This window comes from Aulostomus chinensis, chromosome 6, assembly GCF_037954235.1.
Source record: "Aulostomus chinensis isolate RoL2024-O1b breed Wild chromosome 6, RoL_Achi_v1.0, whole genome shotgun sequence".
NCBI classification, from domain to species: Eukaryota; Metazoa; Chordata; class Actinopteri; order Syngnathiformes; family Aulostomidae; genus Aulostomus; species Aulostomus chinensis.
The window spans coordinates 26,737,206-26,749,040 of NC_141325.1; the positions used below are offsets into that span (position 1 = coordinate 26,737,206).

The window sequence follows — 11,835 nt, forward strand, 5'->3', positions numbered from 1 at the left end:
GATCAAGACCCATGGATGTTTGTGTTTTAAGCTTTAAGTACAAATTTCCAGGTCATGACTTGAGCTCGTACACACGATTATTGTGACCTATTTCTGGCAGAGCTGTACTTAAGCTGCTGAGTGAATTTATTGTGAGGCCAGGTCCAATCTACTCATGCCCCTTTCACCTCCGAATGTCATTTGGCAATGATTCTCACACTATATATCAAACATAAAAAAGTTGCTGCTGGGTCATTAAAAGTTAACAACAATCACATCTGTAAAAAGGAATACAATAGTGCCATCACCTGACCGCTTTTTGCTACTGCGGGCAGTCCCTTTCAACACATCCATGCTGTGCTGTCTATATTATATATCTGCCTCTAAGAAACTGGAAGCACTGAGGAGGAATGATGATAGGTGTGCATGAGTGCTCGTCTTGCGTTCGTGTGTGTAAATGATACATAAGTTACAGGGGATTTTTTTCACAAGAAATTCCCACGCAACTGTTCTTATCATTTACACCGGACCGTGCAATGTCACAGACATTCTATCAACATTCCCTGAATACAAGAGAATCTGTTTGTTGCCGCCGTGTGCAGATGTGTGTGGAAGACGTGAACGCGTGTACGTGAAAGGCGAAACAGCTGAATGTAAAATGGATTTCTCTGGTGTTCTTGATAAAAGTGAATAATTGTGTTGTTGTGTTGATGAGAACTGATGACGCTACTGCGCTTGTCCTGAAACGAGAGTCTCCTGTCTGTTTATTTTGCCTCAGGGTTTCTCAGAGTGTTGCCTGGCAGACTAAATGAATGAGCACAACAGACAGCTGAAATAACAATGAAAAACGCTCCCAGCCTCTTCCTTATATACAGTATTGGATTTTTGTGTTTTCTGAACATGCTTGAGTGCGAGACTGTGTGTTTTATTTCCTTGAGATGAACAAAAATGAAGCATATCTTTTAGCATTTCACAGGTTTGAAATTGGGCTGGGCAATATATTGAATATAGTCTGTGATATTGCATTGTAAATTGATTTCAATATTGAGGAAAGTCATACGTAGTTTTGCCGTCTAAATCAGTGTGTAAAAGTAAGCATGTCAGATTTTCCCCAAAAAGGATTCCCGACATGTTTTGGGAAGATTGCTTATATCACAGTTCTTGTTACCATGCAGGACCAATACAATAAGCATAGTATGGATAAGCTGAAATGTGATTTTCCATATATACCTTTTCACGGCCCGTACTGATACCACAACCCTCAGGATCTGTCTTTGTTCCCTCGCTTAGACACCTGAGCAGTTGATGGTCCACTGGTATTGTTCCACTTTGCTTCAACTCCCATCTAAAAACGTACATGTGAAACAACTCTGCAGCTACCTGCCCATTTCCAGAATGAAAGGAACACATTTAACCTGACTCAGTTATGCAACGCATGCCACGGCTCGAGTTACCCCTGACTCCTCTCTCCTTACAGCCTCTGTGTTTACTGGAGAGTTTACATGGGAAATTGGGTCCATATCTCGATCTGACCACCATTCCAGTGATTTGGTTTGGCACCTCCCTAATATCAATATCGAAAAAAGGATTTGAATATCATATCGACCAACCATGTGTATGAACCCCTGATTGACACCACTGCTCTGTGTTCATAGCACGAAGTTACTAATCCGTGTGAAATGTGATTTTCTTGATGAGAGAAAGTACGTTGCGTTAGAGACTTTGTTGTTGTGGGGGCCTATAAATACTGGCCATGGCCCCCAGGGTGGTGTTTAATTCCTGAGACAAAAACAGACAAGTGGTCCGATGGATTTGTGGGTCCACTGCAGGAATGCATGACACTGGAAGCAAATTGGACTTCAGGATCCCCTTGGCAGTGTGGCAGCAGAATAAGGTAATAGCCTAATCCTGCGATGCTGTGCGGTTTGGTCAACACACCGGGACTTAACATCCTGAGGCCAAAATAGATTGCAGTTGACTTTTAGTTTCAAACTAAACTTTTCATCTTTCCTGCTTCATAGAATCTTTGCATGCCACAAAGGTCACTGTGCAGTGATCCAAGCGATATTGACGTCATCCCCTTAACATCATCTCATATTGGTATTATGAAGGTACAGACTGCATGACCAACACAGAGCCAGCCTGCAGAAACACAGACAGAAATGAATATATATTGTTAATACCTGTGATGACAGAAGCAGTCGTCTGCAGGTAAGTTAAGGGTTGCTCGTTTATATCCACAAGTCTAACTCCTAATTTTCAGGATGTGATGTATGAGAAGGGATGTTGGCCATAGGCTCCCCCATTTGTCGCCATCTGACTCAGCGAAGCATCCTTTGTGTCTCTGTACTGGTTACATGTGGCTATCTGAAAACCGCACACGCCACAAGGAGCAAGTCCTTAAATGGTAGTCGCCGGATAAATGTCCTCCAGACCAATGCCAAGGCTCGTTCAACAGAATCTTTTAATTTTGTGAGCTTAACAGAGGGAGCCTCGGCTCTTTTCTTTGTGGAAACAAAGCAAGGCTGTGTGAAAATCTGACGGGCAAACTGCAGCGTGACCACCCTCAGTGTCTGGACTGGGGCTGGTGTGTCTCCAAGAAGACTGGATACATTCACCGATGTTTGAAAAACCACTATCAGGACGAGTGCTTCACATCAAGAGAAAGCATCTTTTTTTTATTCTGTTATTATGATTATTATTTTAATCCCACAGTGTTTCTCTTGCTGCTGTGTGTGCATGGGATTACATTTCAAGTCCAAAACGTATTCTTGTATTATGCATCCTCTTAAAATCTCATGTATTTGTGGTCATGATATTATATTGCTTGCACAGACAATATTTCAAGGCCCTGATGATAATATAAAGAGGATTAAAATGCACATTGGTGAAACTCAATAAATGAGTATTTGAAATATAAATAGTATTATTCTGAAAGACCAAAAAAAACATGTTTTTCCTATTGTTCCTATGTTTGTGTCTTTGTCTCACAGTATAGAATGATGTGGTTTGTGTGCAGTTTGACCATGAAAGGCTGTTTTCATGTTCACTAGGGAAAGTACAGGAGGCACCACAAGCCCAACAGTTAGAAATACAAACTGTTCGTACGTGTAATCTGGTTTTTAATGAGGTATTTACACAATGTCAGACACACATTATGGTACTTGTTATTGTTTAATATGTGTGTGAAATGAATGTCTAACAGTTGAAAGACCTGTCAAATGCAGTGTGTCGTTATGAAGCCCCCCAAAAAACCCCAACGTCCATTACAAATGTCTTTTTGTGTTTACATTTTTGTTGTCATCCTAAAAGCAACATTCAAACCTCTCAGTTGAGCACAAGTTAAGTCACATCTAATGGGGGGGGGGGGGGGTACAGTACTGGTAAGAAACTAAGTTGTTTTTTTAACATCTTCTGCTGCGCCCTCAGTCTTTTGTTTTTCATCAAAGGCTCATATGCTTGGAAGGTCTCAGTCCGCCTCCCTCTGATGCTCGCAAGAAAGAGAGTTATCAAACGCACATACCAGTCCAGTCCAAATGTGGCACATAAAACAGGGTCAACGTAAGAAAGATGAAATGTGATGGAAAGTGGATACGTCTTTCTTGACAGGGGATTTGTGTCCTACAGTCCCTGTTTCTGTATGCCAGTGTTTACTTATTTATTTGCAAAAAAGCTCTCGTGCCATTTTAGAATTCTATCTGTCGATAGAATATCATTAGTGTGCCTGAGTGTTTTAATCAATAAGAAAACATTTACTATATTGCTATCTCCTTGAGTGGTGAAAAGTGTGGGTGTGTGTGGCCAAATTCATCGCAGAGTAGAATTTCCAGTGATTAAATTGAGTGCTCTGTTGGACTGGCTCGAGCCTTCCTGTAGCAACAGGAGGAGGATGATGATGTCGTCTGGCTGGGGATGGGGTAAAATGAGGACAAGGAGGATGGAGAGGAAGGGGAGAGACGTTCTGTTTGAGGGCAATGCTGCACATGCACAGTCTGCTACAAGAAAGTGCAGATATAAGCTTTATCGTGGTAAACAGATGATGCAATAGTTTTAAGCACACTTCAAAAACGAGCTGCTACATGGCGTCGTTGTGATTGTCTGAACCTGAGAGGAGACATCGCTGAGGTTCATAGGAAGGTACGTAAAGGAAGCCCATAGACCCCCTACCACTTTGCTGCTATAGGTAGAAAACAGCGTGCTCTCCAGCATCTTCCCCTCGCTCCTCCTCTCGAGTGAAACATTGAAATCTCTCTCCCTCCAGCAGTCCTGCCAGAGTTGACACTTGGCCAGATTCTGCGGTGCAGCAGAGTGGCTGAGTCATAAAGGTTTCAGTGCGCCACGGCCCGATTTATTGACAGTGATGTGGATGAGGGTGAGGCAGCAGGAAAAAAAACCCTGATGTCAGCTCACTAATCACATGGATTGTAGGCATATGAGGACAGAGACAACATGCTGACTCCAAATGAAGACCAAAACGCCTCTGTAGCACAACTCTGTTCTGCCAGAATGTGGTTTTAACAAGTCAAAAACAGAATAATTGCTTATGTAATATGAATTTTTTTAGATAAATTATTCATTCAGATGGGTTATCAAAGTAAAATAATGCATTTTAATTTTAAAAACTGGCTCTGTATTAGAAGAATCCAAATTTGCTGGTCTGCCGCACTCCTCCCTTCTTGTCAATTGTGGACTAATTTATCAATATAGAGAGAAAGCCTCAGTGCTGCTCATCTATGTCCTTTTTTAATTTAACGCCATCAACATTGTGGGGCAAAGAAAATTTTCTTTGGGCTCCGAAAGAACAAACTGGGTCAAAACCTTGCAAATGTCTGCTGGACCGTGTTGGTCAGAGATGATGTCGCCAGTGTGTCCCAGGGGTGACACATTAAAGGCTGCTCTTTCTTGTAGTAATACTTGTTAAAATGTGCTTTCCAACTGGAATCCACAGCATCTCTGCTGGGAGAAATAAGCTAAGGGCCCGGTTCTAGAGGGGGTAGTAAAGAGATGCTGGTCGGACAACAATGACTATTGCTAAAATGATAATTATTCATGACTGTAAACCATAACATGAATTCTTTGCATTTTTGTTTAAATCTAAATGTACTATCTCAGTCATAGTAATTATACTGTGTCTCATTATCATTGATTCCTACAAGACTAGAAAGTGATATGGTATTTTCAAGGTGATGCTTCTCTCAAAAGTGTAGTTAATATTTCCTGGGGGTGGCACGGTGTTGCAGTGGTCAGCACTGTCGCATAACAGCAAGAAGGTTTCGCGTTCGAGTCCTGGCTCCAGCACGGAATCTTTCTGTGTGGAGTCTCCATGTTCTCCCTGTTCCTGTGTGGGTTTTCTCTGGTACTCCAGCTTCCTCCCACAGTCCAAAGACATCAAGAGGGGACAAGGTTATTCCAGACTCAATCCATACAACACTAAATTGACTGCAGGTGTGACTGTGAGTGTGAATGGTTGTCTGTCTATATGTGTTGGCCCTGCCATGGACTGGCGACCGGTCCATGGTGAACCCCGCCTCTCACCTGAAGGCTGCTGGGATAGACTCCATCCCCCCTGCGACCCTTAACAGGTAGAAAATGGATGGATGGATGGATGGATGGACAATATTTCCCATGAATGAGTGCAGTATTGGAAGGGTTATAGTTTGTTTGCTTGTAGCTCAAATCAGTGTTTGAAGATTGCTCAGCATACAGCTGGATAAAGAGGACGTGGATTAAACCAGAGGATGCACTTGAGAGTTTATATACAAACATGTTTGGACAGTTTTGCTGTTGTTAGTAGTCAGTAAGTCGCCATGGGGTGCTATTAACTTTAAACTAACTCAAAGTCGCTGGCTCTTCCTGCATTCTGGCACAGCAACGGAGGGACACAGCAGTGAGTTATCTGTGTGAGCTCGACACCTAATAGTGAGTCCACTAATTTGGTGAAGTATCACTTTAAAAATCAACCACCTGCCTTCATCCAATGTCGTTCAGTACGGTTTTCTTGTTGCACATGCTTGTTTTTTTTTTTTTCTTTAAATTTTTATACCTCCACTCTACCTCTTAGAGCAGGACGACTTTGTTTTAGGCTCTAATTCTTCATGGAATTTTACATAGTGCTTTGCTCAGTGTTGCATGTTTGTGAGTTCGTTTTGCCTCATATACCCTTGGTTACCATTGTTTATTATTATTTTAGAACCGCAATCAGGTTCACTGCCTGGGGGCCTAGTGCGCAGATTAATGGGATGGTGGGATGGAGTGTTCGGGCTACTTGGTTGTGACTGTGCCTCAGTACTGCTGTTTTGGCACCGAATGAGCAGCAGTCAATAAGAAATTCAACATTCAGCGGTTGATTTATGCTGCAATTGTGATCACTCATGTAGGGTCACTCAGGTACACAGTTAGCAACCCGTTTATAGAGCTGCTCGCTCTCCAGTCCTGCACAAAAGAGCTAATCAGCAAATAAAATGTTTATTGGAGAAAGAGAGGCACAGAGTTTGGACAGTGAATATATTTCTCTGCTTCTACATTGTTCAAATGATATTTGATTGTATGATTAATACAACTGTCAGTGTGTATAATTGTTAATGAAAACATTGAGCCAGTTGTTAGTCGTCAGTGTTTTATTCGATGCATCACATCAATAGTAGTGAGGACTTTAGGTAAGCCAGTTCAGACACATACAGAAAGACCAACAAGCGTGTTTCGGTGACAGGACAACTCATTAACGATCCTCCGAGAAGCAGAATATATCTTCCTGACTTTGGTCACATTAGTATTTGTCAATTAAAGGATCAGCAATTTGTTAAAGTGTATTTGCTGGTGCAGTGTGCAAATGTGCGTACATGCTGGGAGCCACTGAAGTTAATGTATGTTCTGTCTGTTCTCTGTCATCTGGATTGATTTATCTGTATACGAGAGAACCCAAAGAGAGGCTGTCCTTCAGCTACATGTTAGCAGCTATTCTAAAGCATATAAGTTAGACTTTTTTATCTGTTATCTCTCCATTTTTCTCATCATCCTGCACTTCCTCTTTTTCTTCTTCCCCAGCATCTCCAGCGTCCTCCTCGTCTTCTTGAGTTTGGCCCTCCTCTCCTTCCTCCTCAGTGTCTTTTGCTCCATCTTCTGCCTCACCCTCTTCATTTCCAACATCAAGAGGAAAAGAACAGAAGTTATATTCACTACCATATATGTGCACATATTAATTAAAAAAAACACACTCACCTTCTCCATCTGATTTTTCCTCTTCTCCTGTGTCTTCCTCCTCTTTCTCTTCTGCTGCCTCCTCCTCTTCTCCTTCTTCCTTCTCCTCTTCCTCTTCTCCTTCCTCCTTCTCTTCTTCTTCTTCTTCTACTGCCTCATCCTCCTTTTCAACTTCCTCCTCCTCTTCCACCTGCTCTTCCTCCTCTTCCTGAAGAGGGCTTGCCTCTGCTTGCTGTGCCTGGCTTGAAGATATTATCTCTTCTGTGACAAATGTTGTACCGTACAGACGAGAGCTCAGTGAGTATGGAGCTCCAGAGCCCAGCGGAGACTGCATGGAGACCCTTGCTCTTCCATAAGATGGAGCGGCGTAAATGGCTTGGGAGTAAACGCTCACTGACTCCGGGCCAGCCATATTGAAGCGGCTCTCTTCTCCTTCGAGCAGCTTCCTAACATAGAGCAAGGCAAAAACACAAGATGCTTATTATTAGTGATGATAGCATTCATTTTAATCCTGCATTTACAACACATACTATACCTATAGGCTGCGATTTCAATATCCAAGGCCATCTTGACATTCAAGAGGTCTTGATAATCTTTCAAGTAGCGTGCCATGTCGTCTTTGTTTGCCCTCAGCTCATCCTCCAGTTGACTAATTGTATCCTGTAATGAGAAGTTTGGTAACATGTTAATGACAACTTAGTTAATCATCATTTGTAGAAGGGTAAATGCAAAATAAGTAGCTGGAGTCATCTCAAAACAATGTATATATGTATATATTTATATAAATTACTTCTTGCAGTGCCTTACCTGTAGAGCAGAGATCTCAGCACTCTGTTTCTCCTCCATCTCCTGCAGTTGATTTTCCAGCGCTTGGTTCATCTGACGGCAGGCATCGATCTCCAGTGTCTTACTTTGAAGCAGCCGGCGGTATTCCAAGGCCTCACCTTTGACATTGCGTGCACCCTCCGTGTTGCGAGCCGTACCAACTGTCATTACATTCATCTTGTTACAGAACCATTCTTCAGCGGCTTGGCGGTTCTGCTGGGCCAGCTTCTCATACTGGACTCGGATATCTCGGAGAGCGGCAGACAGATCAGGCTTCACTATGTCCATCTCCACTGAAACGTCTGCACTGAACTGGATTTGGGCCTGTAGTTCTGCAATCTCACGCTCACAGAGGCTCTTCAGGAAGGCCAGCTCATCCAGCAGGGTCCCAACTCTTTTCTCCAGCTCGGAGCGCCCCATGGCGGCCTCATCTGCCCCCTTCCTGGCATCCATAAGCCTGCCCTCTGCTTCCTCCCTGCCCAGCACTTCTTCCTCATAGCGCTTTTGCAGGTGCCTCAGCACATCCTCCATTTCATCCCTGTGGTCCTGGGCCGCTTGTTTCTCATGGCGGGCCTCCTCTACAGCAGCATGAAGCTGGCGGATCTCATGCTCGTACAGAGCCCGAAGGTTGGATGGCTCAGTTTGCCTCTGCCTGAGCAGCAGGAGTTCGGTCTCCAGTACCTTGTTCTGCTGCTCCAGCTCATGGACCCTATCAATGAAGCCTGCAAAGCGGTCATTCAGGTCCTGAAGCTCAGCTTTCTCCTGGGTCCTCAATATTTTGAACTCAGAGCTGACCTGGGCTGCTTGGTCAAGGCGTAGCTCAGTGGCAGCTGCAGACCCCGGTGCAGAAAGTAGCATGGAGGAGTAGCTGGCCGTAGATCGGCTGTGTGTTGGATAACTTCTGCGTGAAGATGCATAGGAAATTATGGGGGCTGAGTGGCTGGAGAAGGCAGTCCTGGATCCTATTCCTCCACCTGCTCCATATCCTGCACTTCGTACAACCACTCGCTTCTTGTAAGTGGAAGGGAAGTAAGGGTCAAAGCCGGTGGAAGTCATGGCTGAAGATGCAGGCTGCTCTATGTAGCGCGGTTGACTGCACAGTGAATCTGCATTACTCCGGCTTTTATAGAGCCTGTAATGACTGTGACGTCAGCTGTTTTTTGCAGTCATGCTGACAAAAGGAATTGATAATGGAGCCAGCCAGCCAGTAGCAGCCAAGGAGAGGTGGGGTGAGGATGAGAGTGGAGGCGGGGAGAAGGACTGCAACAGTCAGGGTCACTGAGGACAATACAGTGTACTGTTACTGCTAAAAACTGCAAGTTGTAGTTTGGCACCAAAAACCAGATAAAAGATGTCTCAGCCATGCCACTGTGCCAATTGTTGAAATCCTCCTCAAAAGAGAGGAAGAAAATGCTTTTTGAAAGCTGTTGCTTTGTGCAATTTGCATCGTCAATCTCTTTTTTGTCTTTATTGAAAGATTTCTTTTTATCTCAAACAACATAAATGTGTAACAGCAAAGTTGTTCTTGTAGGTCGGTGCTCAAGTATTTTGTAATAATAATACATTTTTCTCATGATTGAAGTATCTCAATTAAATGTCACTAAAAAATAAAATAAAGAAAACCAACTTCAGCCCAACGTCTAAATATAATCTCAAATAACTTATTTTATATGCTTTGAATAAATGTTTGCCCCTGGTGGATGGCTGTTATCCAGCAGATTGTTGCACTGCAACTAAATGAAAATGTGTATGAATGTCGTATATTAAACACGTGCTGCCTATACAAGGTACACAAGGAAAAGCTGACACTTTTATAGAACTAATTATGAACCTGGAGCCCAATGATTCGCATATTATGCAGAATCCTGATTTTGCTGATGGTGTACGAACTCAACATTCTTCAAACAGTGAATAATAATTATATTAATATATACTCAAGTTCAACTACAGTTCAGCATTACAATTTCCACGCCTCCGCACCAGCAATAACCACCGACCAACAGGGATTTTGTTTTCAGGTTGTCTGAGGAACGCCTTAAGGAATTCATTCACATTTGGAAAAAAAAAAACAGAACACATGGACTCAGGGATGAACTGAACAGATTTTGGTGGTCAGTGGTGAAGTCACTGTGACTGCACAAAACATTTATGTTCATTACTAGTGTTCACATTATAATAATAATCATGACAAATATCTAATAGCAGAGGCTGCACATGGTGCAGTGGTCAGCACTGTCGCCTCACAGCAAGAAGGTTCTGGATTCGAGCCCCGGCTCCAGCACGGGATCTTCCTGTGTGGAGTCTCCATGTTCTCCCTGTGCCTGTGTGGGTTCTCTCTGGTACTCTGGCTTCGTCCCTCCATCCAAAGACATGCAATTGGGGACGAGGCTGACTGATACTCTAAATTGACCGCAAGTATGAATGTGAGTGTGAATGGTTGTCTGTCTCTATGTGTTGGCCCTGCGATGGACTGGCGACCTGTCCAGGGTGAACCCCGCCTCTCACCCGTAGCTGGTGGGATAGGCTCCACCCCTCCGCGACCCTTAATAGGAACAAGCGGAAGACGATGGATGGATCTAATAGCAGGAAATGATTACATTTTTTTATATCTAAAAGGATCTAAAGTCAATGCGACATCACAATGTTTTAAGCCCCACCCCACTCTCTCTCTCACTTACACACACTTTTCTGACCATATTTGAATGTACTCACTTCTAAGTTTGCACCACAAAAAAGACAAGATCTGAGGCTAAGCTAAAATTATCCTGAAACTCTATTAGCCATTTTCTGAAAGAGAAACATCATTCTTATTGTCTACCTTTACTTAATTAGGGTAGATTCACTTACGCTAACGGTGCTGTCTTTCATGGGTATGTCATGATCACATTCAGTTACACATTCATATAAGCCTCCCTGTAGAACCACAGTCTGATCTGCAGGCCACTGAGCAGCTCAAGGGCTGATGAGGGTGGGGCAAGTGCTGTTTCTTCACTCTCCCCACCTAAATCTATTATAAAAATGAGATAATAATATTTAATCAATACCACAGCGGGGAAATATACATTGTTACAGCAGCAAAATGGGACAGCATGATGGCAACAAGCATCAATCAAGAATATTAGATGTATAAAGATTGCACATATGAATATTGCCTATGTGCACATTTTTGTCAGTTTTAGTGTGTACCCTCTATAAAGTGGTCTTGACTGTAAAATATCATTGCAGCCAAAGAAACTACAATGGAGATGCTGGGGATTGAACCCAGGACCTCATACATGCAAAGCATGCGCTCTACCACTGAGCTACATCCCCTGAAAAACAGCTCTTCAGAACACAACATAGTACAGCATCGTTGAAAACACTGCCAACATATTTCCTCAAAGACTTCTGAACATCCACGCAGCCTCTCTAACCATGTAACTGATGCGTAACCAAAAAATGGCACAACTAATTTGTAGACAAACCAACCGTTCATGTTGCTATATGTTTTAAAGACAACACGAGCAGATCCCCAAGCAGAACTCCAATGAAGTAAAAAGACAAAATGATCTCTAGAGCTCCAGGAATGGAGCTCAACAGCTATCCACCGTTATTCATCTCAGAGAATGTTTCCTTGTTAGTGGTATGTGTAACCAAGATAGAGAAAAAAACACACACACACACAAAACAGCCTGCTTTTAAAATCTGGAAAAATTTAATTCAACTTTTAAAAACACTTTGATAGAATACTAATAAATTTTAATAAAATATTGTCAAGCTATATTTCCTGTCTTGTCATCTCACATGACTGGACAAAGCAAACCACCCCTCTCGTTCTCGCCGCTTGTCCGCCTG

General features: G+C 42.9%; 2 protein-coding genes and 1 non-coding gene across 4 annotated transcripts in view; all 3 read right to left on the minus strand.

Annotated features, from left to right (window-relative positions):
- Positions 1-6,590: 6,590 nt before the first annotated feature.
- neflb (neurofilament light chain b) lies at positions 6,591-10,406 on the minus strand. The gene is made up of 4 exons (XM_086205478.1): positions 7,984-10,406; positions 7,712-7,836; positions 7,198-7,622; positions 6,591-7,110 (listed from the first exon to the last, which is right to left on the minus strand). Exons 1-4 carry the CDS (start codon positions 9,055-9,057, stop codon positions 6,953-6,955), a joined length of 1,782 nt encoding a protein of 593 aa, XP_086061604.1. The 5' UTR covers positions 9,058-10,406; the 3' UTR covers positions 6,591-6,952.
- Positions 10,407-11,241: 835 nt separating this feature from the next.
- Positions 11,242-11,313, minus strand: trnaa-ugc (transfer RNA alanine (anticodon UGC)). Its single transcript has one exon. It is a non-coding gene; the product is annotated as a tRNA-Ala (tRNA).
- A 365-nt stretch (positions 11,314-11,678) lies between these two features.
- Positions 11,679-11,835, minus strand: part of spice1 (spindle and centriole associated protein 1) — an 11,422-nt gene continuing 11,265 nt past the window's right edge. For both annotated transcript variants that reach the window (XM_086207250.1, XM_086207249.1), the window contains exon 18: positions 11,679-11,835. In XM_086207250.1, coding sequence (XP_086063376.1) covers positions 11,776-11,835 — 60 coding nt within the window. In that variant the 3' untranslated portion in view covers positions 11,679-11,775.